Source organism: Moschus berezovskii, chromosome 6, assembly GCF_049115385.1.
Source record: "Moschus berezovskii isolate FMDL1 chromosome 6, NW_MosBer_1.0, whole genome shotgun sequence".
Lineage (NCBI taxonomy): Eukaryota > Metazoa > Chordata > Mammalia > Artiodactyla > Moschidae > Moschus > Moschus berezovskii.
In genome coordinates this window covers 116872089-116889197 of record NC_142465.1, presented here as the reverse complement: position 1 = coordinate 116889197, position 17109 = coordinate 116872089, and the positions used below count along the sequence as shown (strand labels likewise).

General features: G+C 45.5%; 2 protein-coding genes across 2 annotated transcripts in view; one reads left to right on the top strand and one right to left on the bottom strand.

Moving 5' to 3' along the window:
• The window catches only part of LOC148777743 (uncharacterized), a 31066-nt gene extending 25192 nt beyond the window's left edge, over positions 1-5874 (bottom strand). The window contains exons 1-2 of the mRNA XM_088837055.1: positions 5736-5874; positions 5498-5506 (exon numbers count right to left, since the gene is read on the bottom strand). Of these exons, the coding sequence (XP_088693181.1) occupies positions 5498-5506; positions 5736-5874 (148 nt within the window). The remainder of the gene's footprint in view (positions 1-5497; positions 5507-5735) is intronic.
• Positions 5875-6034: 160 nt separating this feature from the next.
• Positions 6035-16617, top strand: NDUFA6 (NADH:ubiquinone oxidoreductase subunit A6). The gene is made up of 3 exons (XM_055395074.2): positions 6035-6218; positions 15582-15697; positions 16413-16617. Exons 1-3 carry the CDS (start codon positions 6080-6082, stop codon positions 16542-16544), a joined length of 387 nt encoding a protein of 128 aa, XP_055251049.1. The 5' UTR covers positions 6035-6079; the 3' UTR covers positions 16545-16617.
• Positions 16618-17109: the final 492 nt, after the last annotated feature.

The following is a 17109-nucleotide window of genomic DNA, read 5'->3' as shown; positions in this document are numbered from 1 at the left end:
GAGAATATAAGATGGGAAATAAGCATGTGAAAGGACGCTTATCACTAGCCATAATGTAAATTAAAGCAATAATGAGATATCCCTACACATCTATCAAATGGCTAAAATTAAAAAGCTGCTGCACCAAAAGTAGAACAGGAACTGGGTCACTCGTATATCGCTAAATGGAATGCAAAATGGTACAGTTGCTCTGGAAAACAATTTAGTAGTTTCCTACACAACTAAATATTCAACAAATACATGACCCAACAATTGCATTCCAGGGCATTTATACTAGAGAAATGAAGTCTTGTGTTAACACAAAGCTGTACATATATATGTACAGTTTTATTTATAATAGCCCCAAACTGGAAACAACCCAGATGTCCTTTAAGGGTGAATGATAACTTGTGATAAATCCATACCATGGAATACTACTCAGAAAAAAAAAAGGAATAAACTACTGATACACAAAACAAGCTGGATGAATCTCAATGGAATTATGTTGAGGGAAAACAAAACAAAATCCTATCTAAAAGGTTACATATTGTATGATTTCATTTATACAATATTCTAGAAATTAACAAAATTATCAAAGTGGAGTCCCCTGATTAGGGAGGGAATAAGTAAGGAGAGGGCTTCCCAGGGGGTTCAGGGGTAAAGAATCCCCCTGTCAATACAGGAGACATGGGTTCTATCACTGACTTGTGAAGATCCCCTGGAGAAAGAAATGGCAACCCACTCCAGTATTCTTGCCTGGGAAATCCCATGAACAGAGGAGCCTGGCGGGCTACAGTCCACAGGGCCACAAAACAGTTGGACATGACAGCAACTGAACAACCAAGGAGAAGGGTGACACGAGGGATCCTTGTGGTGAGGAAAATGTTCTGTATCTTGATTATATCAGGGTCAGTATCCTTGTGATATGGTACTATTGTTTTACAATATATTATCATTGGGAAAAACTGAGTGCATCTGACCTTTCTCTGTTATTTCGATACATATGAATCTATAATTATCATATAAATTTAATTTAAAATGTGCAGTATGGGACTTCCCTGGTGGTCCAGTGGTTAAGAATCTTCCTGCCAATGTAGAGGACATGGGTTCAATCCCTGGTCTGGAGGATTCCACATGTCTCGGAGCAACTAAGCCCATCAGTGCGCTACAACTACTGAGCCTCTGCTATCTAGGGCCCATAAGGAGCAACTGCTGAAGCCCACACACCCTAGAGCCTGTGCTCAGCAACAAGAGAAGCCACCACAATGAGAAAAGTGTACACTACAATTGGAGAGTAGCCCCTGCTCGCTACAATCAGAGAAAAGTCCATGGAGCAACGAAGCCCCAGCACAGCCAAAAATAAATGTGCAGTACACAACAAGCGCATGCTAAGTCGCTTCAGTTGTGTCCGACTATTTGTGACCCTATGAATGGCAGCCCTCCAGGCTCCTCTGTCCATGGGATTCTTCAGGCAAGAATAATGAAGTCGGTTGCCATGCCCTTCTCCAGGGGATCTTCCCGACCCAGAGATCAAACCTGTGTCTCTCACCAGGTGGGTTCTTCACTAGCACCACCTGGGAAGTCCCTAAATGTGACACAGGGAAATTATAAAAGCTGCTTTCCCATCCCTATGCTGCTGCTGCTGCTGCTGAGTCGCTTCAGTCGTGTCCAACTCTGTGCGACCCATAGACGGCAGCCCACGAGGCTCCTCTGTCCCTGGGATTCTCCAGGCAAGAATACTGGAGTGGGTTGCCGTTTCCTTCTCCGTTCCTGTCCCTATAGAGGCCAGAAAAATAATAGAGGCCAGAAAGAAAAGGGTATAAGGCAACGCGTGGCTGTGTATCTCAGCCCTCATGAATCAGTTCCTGATACCTACCCCTTGTTTTTGCTTTCATCTTGGGACCCCATGACCTCATAAACCACTGGAAACCAAAAGACCCTCGGCTTGAATCTCTGATTGTAAGGTGGTCTCAGGAGGAAGGATGCAACCATCTTACACGAGCTTCAAATCAAGGCCAAAAGGTGAGAGGAGGTGAGAGGAGGGATGGAGTAGAAGAAAAACATTAGGCCCAGGTAAAAAGTTGTGGGATCTGGTTCTCACTCCACTACCAACAGCACAAGTCTCTTACATGCCGAAGTCTTCAATTCAAACCAATTTAACATTCACTGGGCACCAACGACAGCAGCAAGAAGGGGCACAGAAAAGCAGTTATTCCTTAACCTATATCAATATCCCCCACCAAAAAAATGTATTCTAGTGGGTAAGAAACGGTATCTTCTTATGGTTTTGATTTGCATTTCAGTCAGTTCAGTTCAGTCACTCAGTCATGTCCAACTCTTTGCGATCTCATGGACTGCAGCACGCCAGGCCTCCCTATCATCACCAACTCCCGGAGTCCACCCAAAGCCATGTCCATCAAGTCGGTGATGCCATCCAACCATCTCATCCTCTGTCGTCTCTTTCTCCTCCCGCCATCAATCTTTCCCAGCATCAGGGTCTTTTCAGATGAGTCAGTTCTTCGCATCATGTGGCCAAAGTACTGGAGTTTCAGCTTCAGCATCAGTCCTTCCAGTGAATATTCAGGACTGCTCTCCTTTAGGATGGACTGGTTGGATCTCCTTGCAGTCCAAGGGACTCTCAAGAGTCTTCTCCAACATCACAGTTAAAAAGCATCAATTCTTCGGCAATCAGCTTTCTTCACAGTCCAACTCTCATATCCATACATGACCACTGGAAAAACCATAGCCTTACGTATGACTAATAATGTTGAGTGTCTTTTCATGTATTACTGCTCATTTGTATGACTTCTTGGGATAAACAGTTACTCAAAGCCTTTGCCCATTAAAAAAAAAAAAAGACTTTTTAAAGAGCAGTTTTAGGTTCACAGAAAAACTAAGTGGAGTACAGTTTCCACATACCCTTTGCCATGCCCACTCTCCAGCTTCCCTCTCTATCAACATCCCCCATCAGAGTGGTACAACTTGTTAAAATGGAAGAACCTATATTGACTCATTATTGCCACTCAAAGTCCATAGTTTACATTAGGGTTCAATCTGTGGATCTGGACAAATATATAATGGCATGTATTCACCATTACAGTATCATTCAGAATGGGTTCACTGCCCTAAAATCTCTCTGTACTACACTTATTCCTCTCTCCCTCCACCCTAGTCCCTGACAATGAATGATCTTTTGCCGCCATAGTTTTGCCTTTTTCCAGTGTGTCATACAGCTGGAATCATAAAGGTAGCCTTTTCAGATTGACTTCTTGCACTTAGTAATATCTGTTAAAGTTCCTCCACATCTTTTCATGGCTCATTTCTTTCTACTGCTCCAGAATATTGCATTGTCTGAATGTATCACAGTTTATTTATTCATTCACCTCCTGGAGGATTTCTTTGTGGCTTCCAAGTTTTGACAACTATAAATAAAGCTGTTATAAATATCCATGTACAGGTTTTTGTGTGGACATAATTTTTCAGTTCATTTGGGTAAATACCAAGGTGTCTGATTACTGGCTTATATGGTAAGAGTATGCTAGTTTTTTGTGTTTTGGCCGTGCCTTGTGGCATGTGGGATCTTAACGTTTCCCAACCAGGGATCAAATCTGAGCCCCGTGAAGTGAAAGATTGAAGTCTTAACCACAGGACCACCAGCAAGTCCAGAGTATGCTAGTTTTGTAAGAAACTGCCAAGCTGTTTTATACACTGGCTGTATTCTCACCAACAATGCGAGTTCCTGCAGCTCTGCATTCTCATTAGCATTTGATGGTGTCACCTTTATTTTCAAATAGGGCTTTTTAAAAAATTGAGTTGTAAGTCTTTTATATGTCTTAGATAGAAGTCCCTTATGGAATAGATGATTTGCAAATATTCTCCCTCTAGTTGTGAGCTGTTTTAGAGACTTTTTTTTCCCCACAGACTTTATTTCTGACTACATTGGGTCTTCATTGCTGCATGTGAGCTTTCCTCCCGTTGTGGTACATGGGCTTCTCATAGCACCAGCTTCTCTTGCAGCAGAGCACAGGCTCTAGCCGTGCAGGCTTCAGTAGTTGTGGCTCCCAGGTGCTAGGGCACAACAGCTTAGATGCCTATTAAGAAAAGATGCTCAGTTGTGTCCGACTCTTTGCGACCTCATGGACTATACAGTCCATGGAATTCTTTAGGCCAGAATACTGGAGTGGGTAACCCAGGTCTCCTGTATTGCAGGTGGATTCTTTACCAGCTGAGCCACAAGGGAAGCCCCAGATGTCTGGAGGCATGTGGAATCTTCCTGGACTAGGGATCAAATCCATTTGGCAAGCAGATTCTTAACCACTGAGCCACCATGGAAGTTCAGACCTTACTTTTTTCAATGGATAAGAATATTAAACACTAAATTCATGATAGTGGTTACTCCGAGAGGAGGCAGGAGCATGAACCAAGTCAGCTACCTGGGTCTCAATTCAATATTGTCAAGTAACTTGGCCATGATGTTTCAATTTTCTCATCTGTAAAGTGGGTATAACAGCATTTATCTCACAGGTGTGTCGGGAAGCTTCAACTAGTTAATGTGCTTGAAAAATGTAAAACAGTGGTTAATAGGAGCACTGTACACTTTAAATGCAAGCTCTGGGAGTTGGTGATGGACAGGGAGGCCTGGCCTGCTGCAGTCCATGGGGTCGCAAAGAGTTGGACATGACTGAGCAACTGAACAGTTTACATAAATCTTAACTGTACTACAACTTTTTGAGGCGGGTACTAAAGTTCAAAAGTTCCCATTCTGGTATCCCTTATAACTTACACATGTTATGTGCTTTCTTTAAATGCACGACTCATTTAAATGTACATTAAAAAAATTACACAAGGGGAAAAATCCAATTTTTTACCCTTTAAAACGGGAAAGACTGGGCTAGATGCTAGTCTATCCACTATGATGGCTGAGGTCTCAAAGCTAAGCAGCCCTGACTTCTTCTCCTTCCCTAACACTCATAAGGTGTTCTTCAACTGCATTTTCAGAAGAGACAGATAGGACTCCAGACAGCAGTCAGTCTGGGGCGGAACCTTAAATGGCAGGTGACCTAGCCTGCACCATCTCAGCTTCCTCACCTGTAACACGGGGGTGCTAACAGGATCTACCTGATCTAGGAGATGAAGGAAGACTTAACAATATCTACCCACCGCCTGACATGTTGTTAGCTGTTATTTTTCCTCTTACCCTTCCAGGCTCCCTCCCTGACGTTCAGATATAGCCTCAGTGGGCAAATGTCAGGAAAGGGGTTTTCCCAGCAGTCTGGCGGTTAAGACTCTAAGCTTCCACTACAGGGGCCATGGGTTCAATCCTTGGTCGGGGAACTGAGACTGCACATGCCACGCAGGCGTGGCTGAAAACTAAATAAAGAAAGAAAAATACCAGGAAAAAGAGAGGTACTCAGAATGGATGACCTAAGTTTCCTTCCAGCTCCAAAATTCAGGGCTGTTTTCACACTTTGGGATGAAAACGGCCCCGTCTAAAATGGGAACAGATGATATAAGCTACCTCCCTGGGCTGTGGAGAAGCGCAGAGAAGGTCAAGGCCAGGAGAGCGCGTGCACATCTATACCGAGCTCCGAAAGAGTTGGCTTAAAGGTGGGGAAAAACTGTTGCAGAAAATCGGCTGAGGGGCCAGGCCGACGACACAGCAGCCCAGGCGCCATTATCTACCTCAGGAGGGCCCGTGACCCGAGCGCACGGAGCTAATATAGAAGCTCCAAGAAGTGTGCGCCGATGTACGTTACCACAACAGCGCCCGGGGCGGCTCGCGGGCGTGATGCAGTGGACGCCAGGGGGCCAGCTCGCGGCACTGCCGCCAGCCTGGGCCCGAGCGCCCCCTGTCAGCGCGGTCAGGCGACAGTTAGGACGCCCAACGGTCGACATTACGATTCCGCAGGTGAGCATGCGCAGCCTACACCTGCCTATCTCCATCCAGAGAGTGAGGCTTCTCAGCCAATCAGAGAGCCCTGTAGCCGTTGGCACTTAGGGGCGGGACTTTAAGTTCTAGCCAATGAGAAAAATGATTCGTCCCTCGGCCGCACTTGCAGGTCCGAACGGGGTGGAGTTGGGAAGTGATTTTCTCAGCAAGATGGCGGCGAGCGGGCTTCGCCAGGCAGCTGTTGCGGCCAGCACCTCGGTGAAGCCGATTTTCAGTCGGGACATGAACGAGGCCAAGCGGAGGGTGCGAGAGCTCTACCGCGCCTGGTATCGCGAGGTGCCGAACACTGGTGAGAAGCAGCGGCTCACGCGGGGCCCAGGAGGCAGCCGCCCAAGGTCGCAGCGGTCCCGGCCTCCTGTTTATGCCGGGCAGAGCTGGGGTCACCAACTTGAGCAGAGGTGATTCCGAGCGCTTCAGGCGAGTAGGGTCACACGAGCCTTGGTGGACCTGACCTGGCGGCGGCGCGGGGCTCAGACCAGCCGTGCTGTGTGCGTCGGAACCGCGCTTCTAGGCGCCCTCGCTCTTTGGCCCCCTAATTCTTCCTGAACCCTTGGGAGGGAGAGCAGGGACTGTCAGTGACACCCTTCGTTTTTTAGATGAAGCAGTCAAGGCACTTAGAGTCGAAGTGATCTGTGCAAGGCCGAGGGCCCGCCCCTGGTGGATCTGGAACCCAACTGGAGTTCCTGAATGTATTTACAGACTCCCATTAGGTTATATAAACAAAGGAGTTGTGGGGTTTCAGCGACCACCCGGTTCCCACATCCACCGCAGAGAAGAAACAGTACCGGAGAAGGGAAGTGAGTTTCCCAAGGTCATCCAGTAAGATTGTGGTGCCTTTTCCAGTCCCTCCGGTTTAGTTGGCCTCCTCCTGCATTCTCCCAGGTCTTTTTACCTGGCTCCACAGGTCCCTAATATTCTTTAAGAATTCCTTTCCCTGCCCCCACCAGAACTCCTGCCTTCACTTAGATGTCAGAGAACCAGTCTGTCCTCCTGAACGACTGAAACATAAGTTCCCTGGGTTCAGAGAGATTTTGTCTTGGCATCTCCATCAGTGCTGCTGCCCAGTGTCCCTGACCACAGAAAAGTTGGGCAAACTGTCAAGGGAGTACAAATGTCAGGCACTGTCGATATTTTGTAATTGCCTAATCTGACTTAGTGTGTTTTAGGGCTTCCCTGCTAACTCTGTCGGTAAAGAATCTGCCTGCAGTGCTGGAGACCAGGGTTCGATCCGTGGGTTGGAAAGATCCCCTGGAGAAGTGTGTTTTAATGGAGGCCACCGCTGGTGGTCTGAGAGGAGACCTGTTTTTAAGTGACCTAAGCACCATAGCTCTCAGGGCTGCCACTTCCTTGCCTGTGTGTGAGAAGCAGTAGAATGTAGTTACGTGAACTTGCCTGTAAACCCTGGCCCTTACTAGCTGTGTTACCATGAGCAAGCTATTTCATCTCACTATGCCTCAGTTGCCTCATCTTTAGAATGATAATAATACTACCTTCAGAGAGTTGCTCTATTAAATAAGTTTATGCATCTAAAGTACTTGGCATACGGTCTGATATTTAGACACTCATTAAATGCTGGCTGCTTCTCTTGTCTTGTTATTGTTACTGTTATGTATAGGGCTTACTTTCCATGCAGAACCCAGCTATTTACTGTATGAGAGCTGTGGCTGCTCCACAGTGTCACTGCCCTCAGGTTGACTTTTTAAGAGGTTATCAAGGATCAGACTTTAAACTTGAAACCCATAGGATACAAGGAAGGGAGAAACCTGAGTGATCTGCGGGTTCAGAGACTACAAATTCACAGACCTCCTGGGAACAGATGGATAAGTGTAGGGCAGTGACAGTAGCTAGTGTGTGAGGTGGTGTGTGTATTCAAATGCAGATGTTTAAAAATAGGTTTGTCTGGCAGAACACTTCGTGGGTGCCCAAAAATGTTTTCTTGTTGCAGGGAGGACAGGAGGTGGGGAACAAGACCCAGATGACAGGAAGAATACTTTGCAGAGGGTAAAACATCAATGGCTGAACTGAGGCTAGAACCCAGGTATTCAGTTAATTCAGAACCAACACCCTTCAAAACTGTCCCTCAAATACTGTTTGAGAAGATAAGCCCAGAGTCAGGAGGGTCCTGAGACGAGGAGGAGAAACCAGGGGATTATAGGAGCCTGTAGAGCAGGGGAAATTCCAGGTAGGGGTGGCTCAAGGGGGTGCAGCACCTTTGTGGGGAGGATCAGTGATCTGTAGCTTGTTCGCTCAGGCCTGTGTACACTGGTGTCATGGTATCCATCACGGGGTTTCAGCTGAGGATCCAAACTAAGGATTGGGAATAAGTAAAAGTATTGATAATAACTAACATTCATCATTGTAATTATTATGTTCAGCTCAGTCGTGTCCGACTCTTTGCGATCCCGTGGACTGCAGCACGCCAGGCTTCCCTGTCCATCACCAACTCCCAGAGCTTGCTCAAACCCATGTCCATTGAGTCGGTGATGCCATCCAACATCTCATCCTCTGTCGTCCCCTTCTCCTCCTGCCTTCATCTTTCCCAGCATCAGGGTCTTTTCAGATGAGTCAGTTCTTCACATCAGGTGGCCAAAGTACTGGAGTTTCAGCTTCGGCATCAGTCCTTCCAATGAATATTCAGGACTGATTTCCTTTAAGATAGACTGGTTGGATCTCCTTGCAGTCCAAGGGACTCTCAAGAGTCTTCTCCAGCACCACAGTTCAAAAGCATCAATTCTTTGGTGCTCAGCTTTCTTGATAGTCCAACTCTCACATCCATACATGACTACTGGAAAAACCAGAGCTTTGACTAGACAGACCTTTGTTGGCAAAATAATGTCTCTGCTTTTTAATATGCCGTCTAGGTTGATCATAGCTTTCCTTCCAAGGAGCAATCATCTTAATTTCATGGCTGCAGTCACCATCTGTAGTGATTTTGGAGCCCAGAAAAATAAAGTCTGTCACTGTTTCCACTGTTGCCCCATCTATTTCCCAGGAAGTGATGGGACCAGATGCCATGATCTTAGTTTTCTGAATGTTGAGTTTTAAGCCAACTTTTTCACTCTTCTCTTTCACTTTCATCAAGAGGTTGTTCAGTTCCTCTTCACTTTCTGCCATAAGGGTGGTGTCATCTGCATATCTGAGGTTATTGATATTTCTCCTGGCAATCTTGATTCCAGCCTGTGCTTCTTCCAGCTCAGCATTTCTCATGATGTACTCTGCATACAAGTTAAATAAGCAGGGTGACAATATACAGCCTTGATGTACTCCTTTTCCTCTGTTGTTCCATATCCAGTTCTAACTGTTGCTTCCTGAGCTGCATATAGGTTTTTCAAGAGGCAGGTCAGGTGGTCTGGTATTCCCATCCCTTTCAGAATTTCCCACAGTTTATTGTGATCCACACAGTCAAAGGTTTCTGCTTCTGTCAATAAAGCAGAAATAGATGTTTTTCTGGAACTCTCTTGATTTTTCCATGATCCAGCAGATGTTGGCAATTTGATCTCTGGTTCCTCTGCCTTTTCTAAACCCAGCTTGAACATCTGGAAGTTCTTGGTTCAGGTACTGTTGAAGCCTGGCTTGGAGAATTTTGAGCATTACTTTGCTAGCATGTGAGATGAGTGCAATTGTGCGGTAGTTTGAGCATTCTTGGGCATTGCCTTTCTTTGGGATTGGAATGAAAACTGGCCTTTTCCAGTCATGTGGCCACTGCTGAGTTTTCCAAATTTGCTGGTATATTGAGTGCAGCACTTTCACAGCATCATCTTTTAGGATTTGAAATAGCTCAACTGGAATTGTATCACCTCCACTAGCTTTGTTCGTAGTGATGCTTCCTAAGGCCCACTCGACTTCACATACCAGCTCTAGCTGACTGATCACACCATCGTGATTATCTGGGTCGTGAAAATCTTTTTTGTATAGTTCTGTGTATTCTTGCCACATCTTCTTAATATTTTCTGCTTTTGTTAGATCCATACCATTTCTGTCCTTTATTGTGCCCATCTTTGCATGAAATGTTCCCTTGGTATCTCTAATATTCATGTAGAGATGTCTAGTCGTTCCCATTTTGTTGTTTTCCTCTATTTCTTTACATTGATCACTTGAAAACGCTTTCTTAATTCTCCTTGCTATTCTTTGGAACTCTGCATTCACATGGATATAGCTTTTCTTCTTTGCATTTTGCTTCTCTTTTCTCAACTATTTGTAAGGCCTCTTCAGAAAACTATTTGCCTTTTTGCATTTCTTCTTCTTGGGGATGGTTTTGATCACCACCTCTTGTACAGTGTTAGGAACCTCTGTCCATAGTTCTTCAGGCACTCTGTCTATCAGATATAATCCCTTGAATTATTTATCACTTCCATTGTATAATCGTAAGGCATTTGATTTAGGTCATACCTGAATGGTCTAGTGGTTTTCCCCACTTTCTTCAGTTTAAGTCTGAATTTTGCAATAAGGAGTTCATGATGTGAGCCACAGTCAGCTCCCGGTTTTGTTTTTGCTGACTGTATAGAGCTTCTCCATCTTTGGCTGCGAAGAATAGAATCAGTCTGATTTCAGTATTGACCATATGGTCATGTCCATGTGTACAGTCGTCTCTTGTGTTGTTGGAAGAGGGTGTTTGCTATGGCCAGTGCATTCTCTTGGCACTGCTTCATTTTGTACTCCAAGGCCAAACTTGCCTGTTACTCCAGGTATCTCTTGACTTCCTCCTTTTGCATTCCAGTCCTTGTGATGAAAAGGACATCATTTTTTGGTGTTAGTTCTAGAAGGTCTTGTAGGTCTTCATGGAATTGTTCAACTTCAGCTTCTTTGGCATTAGTGGTTGGGGCATAGACTTGGATTACTGTGATACTGAATGGTTTGCCTTAGCAACAAACCAAGATGATTCTGTCGTTTTTGAGGTTGCACAATTGCATAATAAGTATAATGTTCAGTTCAGTTCAGTTCAGTCGCTCAGTCGTGTCCGACTCTCCGCGACCCCATGAATCACAGCACGCCAGGCCTCCCTGTCCATCACCAACTCCCGGAGTACACTCAAACTCATGTCCACAGAGTCGGTGATGCCATCCAGCCATCTCATTCTCCGTCGTCCCCTTCTCCTCCCGCCCCCAACCTTTCCCAGCATCAGAGTCTTTTCCAGTGAGTCAACTAGTCGCATGAGGTGGCCAAAGTATTGCAGTTTCAGCTTTAGCATCAGTCCCTCCAATGAACATCCAGGATTGATCTCCTTTAGAATGGACTGGTTGGATCTCCTTGCAGTATAAGGGACTCTCAAGAGTCTTCTCCAACACCACAGTTCAAAAGCATCGATTCTTCGGCGATCAGCTTTCTTCACAGTCCAACTCTCACATCCATACATGACCACGGGAAAAACCATAGCCTTGACTAGACGGACCTTGGTTGGCAAAGTAATGTCTCTGCTTTTTAATATACTATCAAGGTTGGTCATAACTTTCCTTCCAAGGAGCAAGCGTCTTTTAATTTCATGGCTGCAATCAGCATCTGCAGTGATTTTGGAGCCCAAAAAAACAAAGTCTGACACTGTTTCCACTGTTTTTCCATCTATTAGCAATGCTATACTTCTACTTATTCCCAGTCCTTAGTTTGGATCCTCAGCTGAAATCCCCAGTGATGGATACCATGACACCAGTGTACACACTGGCCTGAGCAACATTCATTGGGGCTTCCCAGGTGGCTCAGTGGTAAAGAATCCGCCTGCCAGTGCAAGGAGATGCAGGAAACCCGGGTTCAATCCCTGGGTTGGAAAGATACCTGGAAGAGGAAATGGCAGCTCACTCCAGTATTTTTGCTCGGGGAATTCCATGGACAGAGGATCCTGGTGGGCTACAGTCTGTGGGGTCACAAAGATTCAGACACAACTGAGTAATGGAACGCACACACGCACACACACAGCATTCATCGAAATGCAAACATATGGCCCAGCACTATGCCAAATGCTTTACATTGCCTTTTGTAGTGTGGGTTCCAATTGTTTCTCTGGCTTACAGATGAGAAAACTGAGGCACGTAAGCTTGTCTCACATCACACCATCAGACCCTGATTGTCAGCTGTGATGCTTAGCGCAGCTCCTGCTGGAGTTTTCTCACAGGGCCCAGTTATGCTGCACACTTGAAACAGACTGCCATTTGCCTCGGTGGTTGCCTCTGCATGGAAGCACAGAACAAAACCACCCCAGATTCCCTCCTTTGAAAAATATAATACATGCTGCTTGCTGGTTACAGTGTAACAGGAGACTTTCTATAGAAACTATTCATTTAATTTCCATTTTATTGGGCACTTCTTGTACTCCAGGGTCAGTACTAGGTGCCCAGAGATATAGAAAAATGATTAAAACACAACCCTGCCTTCAAGAGTCTTATGGTCTAGTCAGGAAAATAGGCGTATAACCAGATCATTAAAACCCAAACATAACAGAGGTATGGGAAATAAGTGCTGAGGTTTGTAACAGTTAACATCTGTATCAGTGCTTTACTGTTAATCAGATGTTGTCACTTGATTTTTACCACATTCCTGTAAAGGAGTTAGGTCAGAGGTTACTTTCTCTCCTATGTTTTAGATGAGGAAACAGACTGAGGAGGTTGTACCCCAGCTCATTTGACCCCAGATCCCATGCTCTTTTTCATCACAGCATGCTACTTTCCCGTCTAAGGATCTCCTGGCACTTGGTATAAATGCTCCCAAAATGAATTGGAGCAAATGACTGAGAACCCTACCAGTGTCATCCTTCCTAATGTGTCGAGCCTTTCTGATTCAGAAAAGCCTTAACAGTAACTTGAGGAAGACACACACTGTGGAAGTCACCTTCATCCAGAAGGCGCACTTTCATACCTTTTGAACCTCACAGATGTTTTTAAAATTGAAATTAAAATATTCAGGATTCAGAGTAAGCCAGGAATCTGTGAGTTAAGAAGGAACAGCTGGAATTGGTTTACACCACAGCTTCTCGACAGCAGCATCTGTGCTGGGTAGCTCTTTGTTGTGGAGACTGCCCTGTGCCTTGTAGGATGTTTAGCAGCATGCTTGGCCTCCACCCAGTGGTGCCATTAGCACTCTTCCCCCATCACTGTGACTGTCAAAAATGCCTCCAGATGTTGCCAAATGTTCTGGTGGGCAGAATCATCAAAGGTTTGACGACCACCGATTTAGACCAAAGAACAGTTCAGCAGACTGTTGCCTAGCTGTTCTGATTGCCTTCCCACAGCCTTTCTCACTGGTGAAGGGGTGTGTTAGGGGGTGGGATAGGAGGGGGACGGCTGGGACAAAACTATGATATTCATCTCTTTAGAAACAAGGATTCTTAACCTGACGGGAGGGATTTTCGGGGATCTTTGAACAACATTGTCAGCAAAACTTTGCCTTTGTGCCTGTGAACATTTTCCTGAGAAGATTCATTCACCCAGTGCGCTGGTGTGTGGTTTGGGAGACCCTGGGGAATGGGAGTCGGGTGGACACCAGCTCCCCTTGTGTGCATAAGGCACCTTGGTTTTTTCTCCTAAGATTGGACCAAATTCTAGTATGAAAATATAGAAAAGGTAAGCACTGATAGCAGGGGAAGATTCCTCATACTCCTTTCCTTAAAAGAACACAAAATTGTAAGTTAAAGAACCAAAAACCTGGATTCTTGGCCTGTGCTTGCCAGGGCTCAGTTGTCTGACTTCAGGCAAGTCCCCACAGCGCTCTAGTGGTAAGATTCCAACGTTCAGGATCCATGTTAGTTTGCATTAATTCGTGTCTCTGTCTTATTGTCTCTGTTGGCTCTTTTCTCAAATTCCTAATGTGACACTATGGTGTGGTTTTGGCTGTGCTGGGTCTTCGTGGCTGCTCACAGGCCTTCTCTAGCTGCCGTGAGAGAGCTGAGGCTACTCTTCATTGTGGTGCACTGGCTTCTCTTATCCCAGAAGCATGGGCTCTAGGCTCGTGGGCTGAATAGTTGTGGTGTAGGGGCTTAGTTGCTCCAGCGTGTGGGATCTTCCCGAAGCAGGGATTGAACCTGTGTCCCCTTCATTGGCAGGCGGATTCTTAACCACTGGACCACCAGGAAAGACCCTGCCATTTTCAGTGCCATGAATACTCCCCCCACGGTTGATTTTAGGCTCTCAGTGAAGTCGCTGACGGCACATTTGGGAAGAGCTGTGTATAACTGGCTCATCATGGCAGGCTCCTCTAGCACTCCACTGGAGACTGAGTTCTTTCTCATATGATCTTCTGTCCTCTGTTAACACTTTCCTGTAAAGCTGAGATGCAGTTTCCCCTGTTAGATTCTGCAGTTGCTTATTCTCTGGTTGACTCAGCCTGGCATGGTCTTTCCCTCAGCAGAAGCTTTATTTTTCTATTGCTGTCACTAAACTACCTGTATAATTAAAGATTCACACTTTGTTGGTTAATTCAGTCATGAGATGGCCCTTGTGGCTTTCAGAACTGACTGTGATAGCTCCATAGACTAGAGTGGACCTGTCACAGGAATGGCCATACTGCGGGGTATTCTCACCGATGAGCCCACTTGTCTCAACCACAGTGCTCATTCTAGCCTATGAGCCTGGTTATGCTGACCGCTTAGCCTCACGTGCCCCTTTCTTCCTTCCTTATCCCATCTACCTACCATACAAGGCTCTGTTCATGTCCTCGTCATCAGCAAATCCACTGAAGGCCAGCTGCCAGAAGATGAGAATAAAATGACTAAAACCTAATTTTCAAAGACATATATGTGCTTTGTCGAACTCCCAGGCCACTGAGTCTGTCCCACTGTTTTAGCACTTAATCAGGGATTACTGAATATTGTGACTTTTGCAGTATTTGTACTGGTGGATTTAAGACCTAGAAAGCAGGAGCTGTTACATCTTAAACTTCCTTCTCCTTCCCCCTGGTAAACCTAGTATGGTAGTAACTGCCTGCTGGATTGACACCTTTCCCTACCTGCACCTCAGCAGTCTCCCTCAGCTCTTAATCTTGCACCCAGGTTTGTAGGTACACAAACCTACACCATGTCGTCGTACGTTAATGTCAGCCCTGCATCTCTTGCTAGTTGTTCTGTGTAATAATAATGCTGACATTTATTGAGAGCTTATTCCATGCCAGGCACTGGCCTAAGCACCTTTCATTCTCTCACAGAATCCTCACAGCAGTTAACAGCAGTTAACATGTGCTGCCCTCCTCCTCAGGAGGCAATGGCACCCCACTCCAGTGCTCTTGCCTGGAAAATCCCATGGACAGAGGAGCCTGGTGGGCTGCAGTCCATGGGGTCGCTAAGAGTCGGACACGACTGAAGCGACTTAGCAGCAGCAGCAGCTCTCCTCCTCATTCCACCAGCAAATAAATACCCTCAGGCACAGATGTATACAGAATCATATAGCTGATAGACAACAAAGCTTGGATTTGAACACAGGTTATTCATACTCTTGAGCTGTGCTACGCTGCCTCTTCAAATGCAGTGGGCTTGTTTCCCCAAACAAAACGTAAGCTCTTGAGATAGTACCATGTCTTACGCTTCTTCACATCCTCAAGTACCTAGCTTAGGGTCAGGCTAATATTTGGTGAATGGAGTAAATGAGCAACCTATGTATTCAGTGAGTAGACATTGACTCAATTTTTAAAAAACACATTTTAACCGTCTCTACCCTGAATCATGTTTTCTCTCTAGTGCATTTATTCCAGCTAGACATCTCTGTGAAACAGGGACGGGATAAAGTTCGGGAAATGTTTAAGAAGAATGCGCACGTCACAGACCCCAGGGTGGTTGATCTTCTGGTAATTAAGGTAACTGACTCTCCCTGACTGATTTAAAAGAGGAGCCAGCTTGTCCAGATGAATATTTTATCACCAAGTTTAAAAGCAACAACTGGGTCAGCAACTGTTATCTAGTGTTTCAAAGGAACAGCTGATTGGAGGTTCTCACCTCCAATAGAGGTTAAATAGATTATAAGATTATTCAAGGGAAAATTCACTGGGGCTTGCATTTTAAAACTAAAAAAAAGAAAGAGGGAAGTTTGAATTCTTCTTAAACCTCATCCATGCAAGTTACCGCTTCACCACGTTGCCAGTTTACAGCCAGAAGAGCAGGCCAGTTGGCTGAGTAAGTGGAGTCAGATCCTGGGCTTGATTCTGTCTCTCTGGTCTGTCTCACTAGCATCAATGGCAACTTCAGCATGGGCCAGTAAGTAACGTGGAAAGAATGATACATGTTAAGTCAGTCAGGTTAGGCAGTCATGGTGCAGAGGCCTGGTGACCAAAAGTTTTCCCCTTGGAACCAGTCAGCCAGAGGGTTAAAAATATATATATTTGATAGGCCTCAGAGATTATTTAGTCCACCACCTCGTTTTCCAGATACAGAAGCTATGGTCTGGACAGGGGATATTACTTGCCCAAGGTCACTAAACAAGTCAGTGCTAGAGGTGATCTAACCCTGGCCTTCAGTGTTGTATTCGTTCCACCGAGCCACTCTTGACTGAGACCTGTCCCCTCACTTGTACAGGGAAAGATGGAACTGGAAGAAACAATTAAAGTGTGGAAGCAGCGGACACATGTTATGCGATTTTTCCATGAAACAGAAGCACCAAGGCCAAAGGATTTCCTGTCCAAGTTCTATGTTGGGCACGACCCATGAAATCACTCAATGGAAAAGATGCATGTTGATATTTAAATATTTTAAAGCAAAAATAAACTCTGTATGACGGTCATTTCAAGATATTCCATTGGTTCCCCAGTGGGAAGCCCTACTTCTGCAGTCTCTCACTTTTTGTCTGAACAAGTTGGGTCCGGTATACACACCACCTGTTCTTTCCCTTTTCCTGAAGTGTGGTGTTTCCAGTAAATTAGATTCTCTTTTCTCCAAGCCTTGCATGTCGGTAAACAGAAGGAAGAGGCCATCTGCTCAGAAACTGTCATTCTGGGTATGGTGCTGGATGGCTTCGTTAACTTCGCTGTTTCTACAGCCACCAGGAGTGGATAGCTTGGTGTAATGGCACAGATTGTCCCAAATTAACCAGCTCTTACTATTGGAAAGGGTTAGAGCAGCACTAGGAGCTGAGAGGTGGAGCTGACAAGCTGGGCTGTTTTTCCCTGGGTTCTGAAGGAAATGTCTGCTCGGCAGCCTAGCCCTCTACTTGCAACAGTGCTGGTCCTTAAAATGAAGTTAATTTCCGTCTCAGGCATTCTGCTAGAGACAGCTG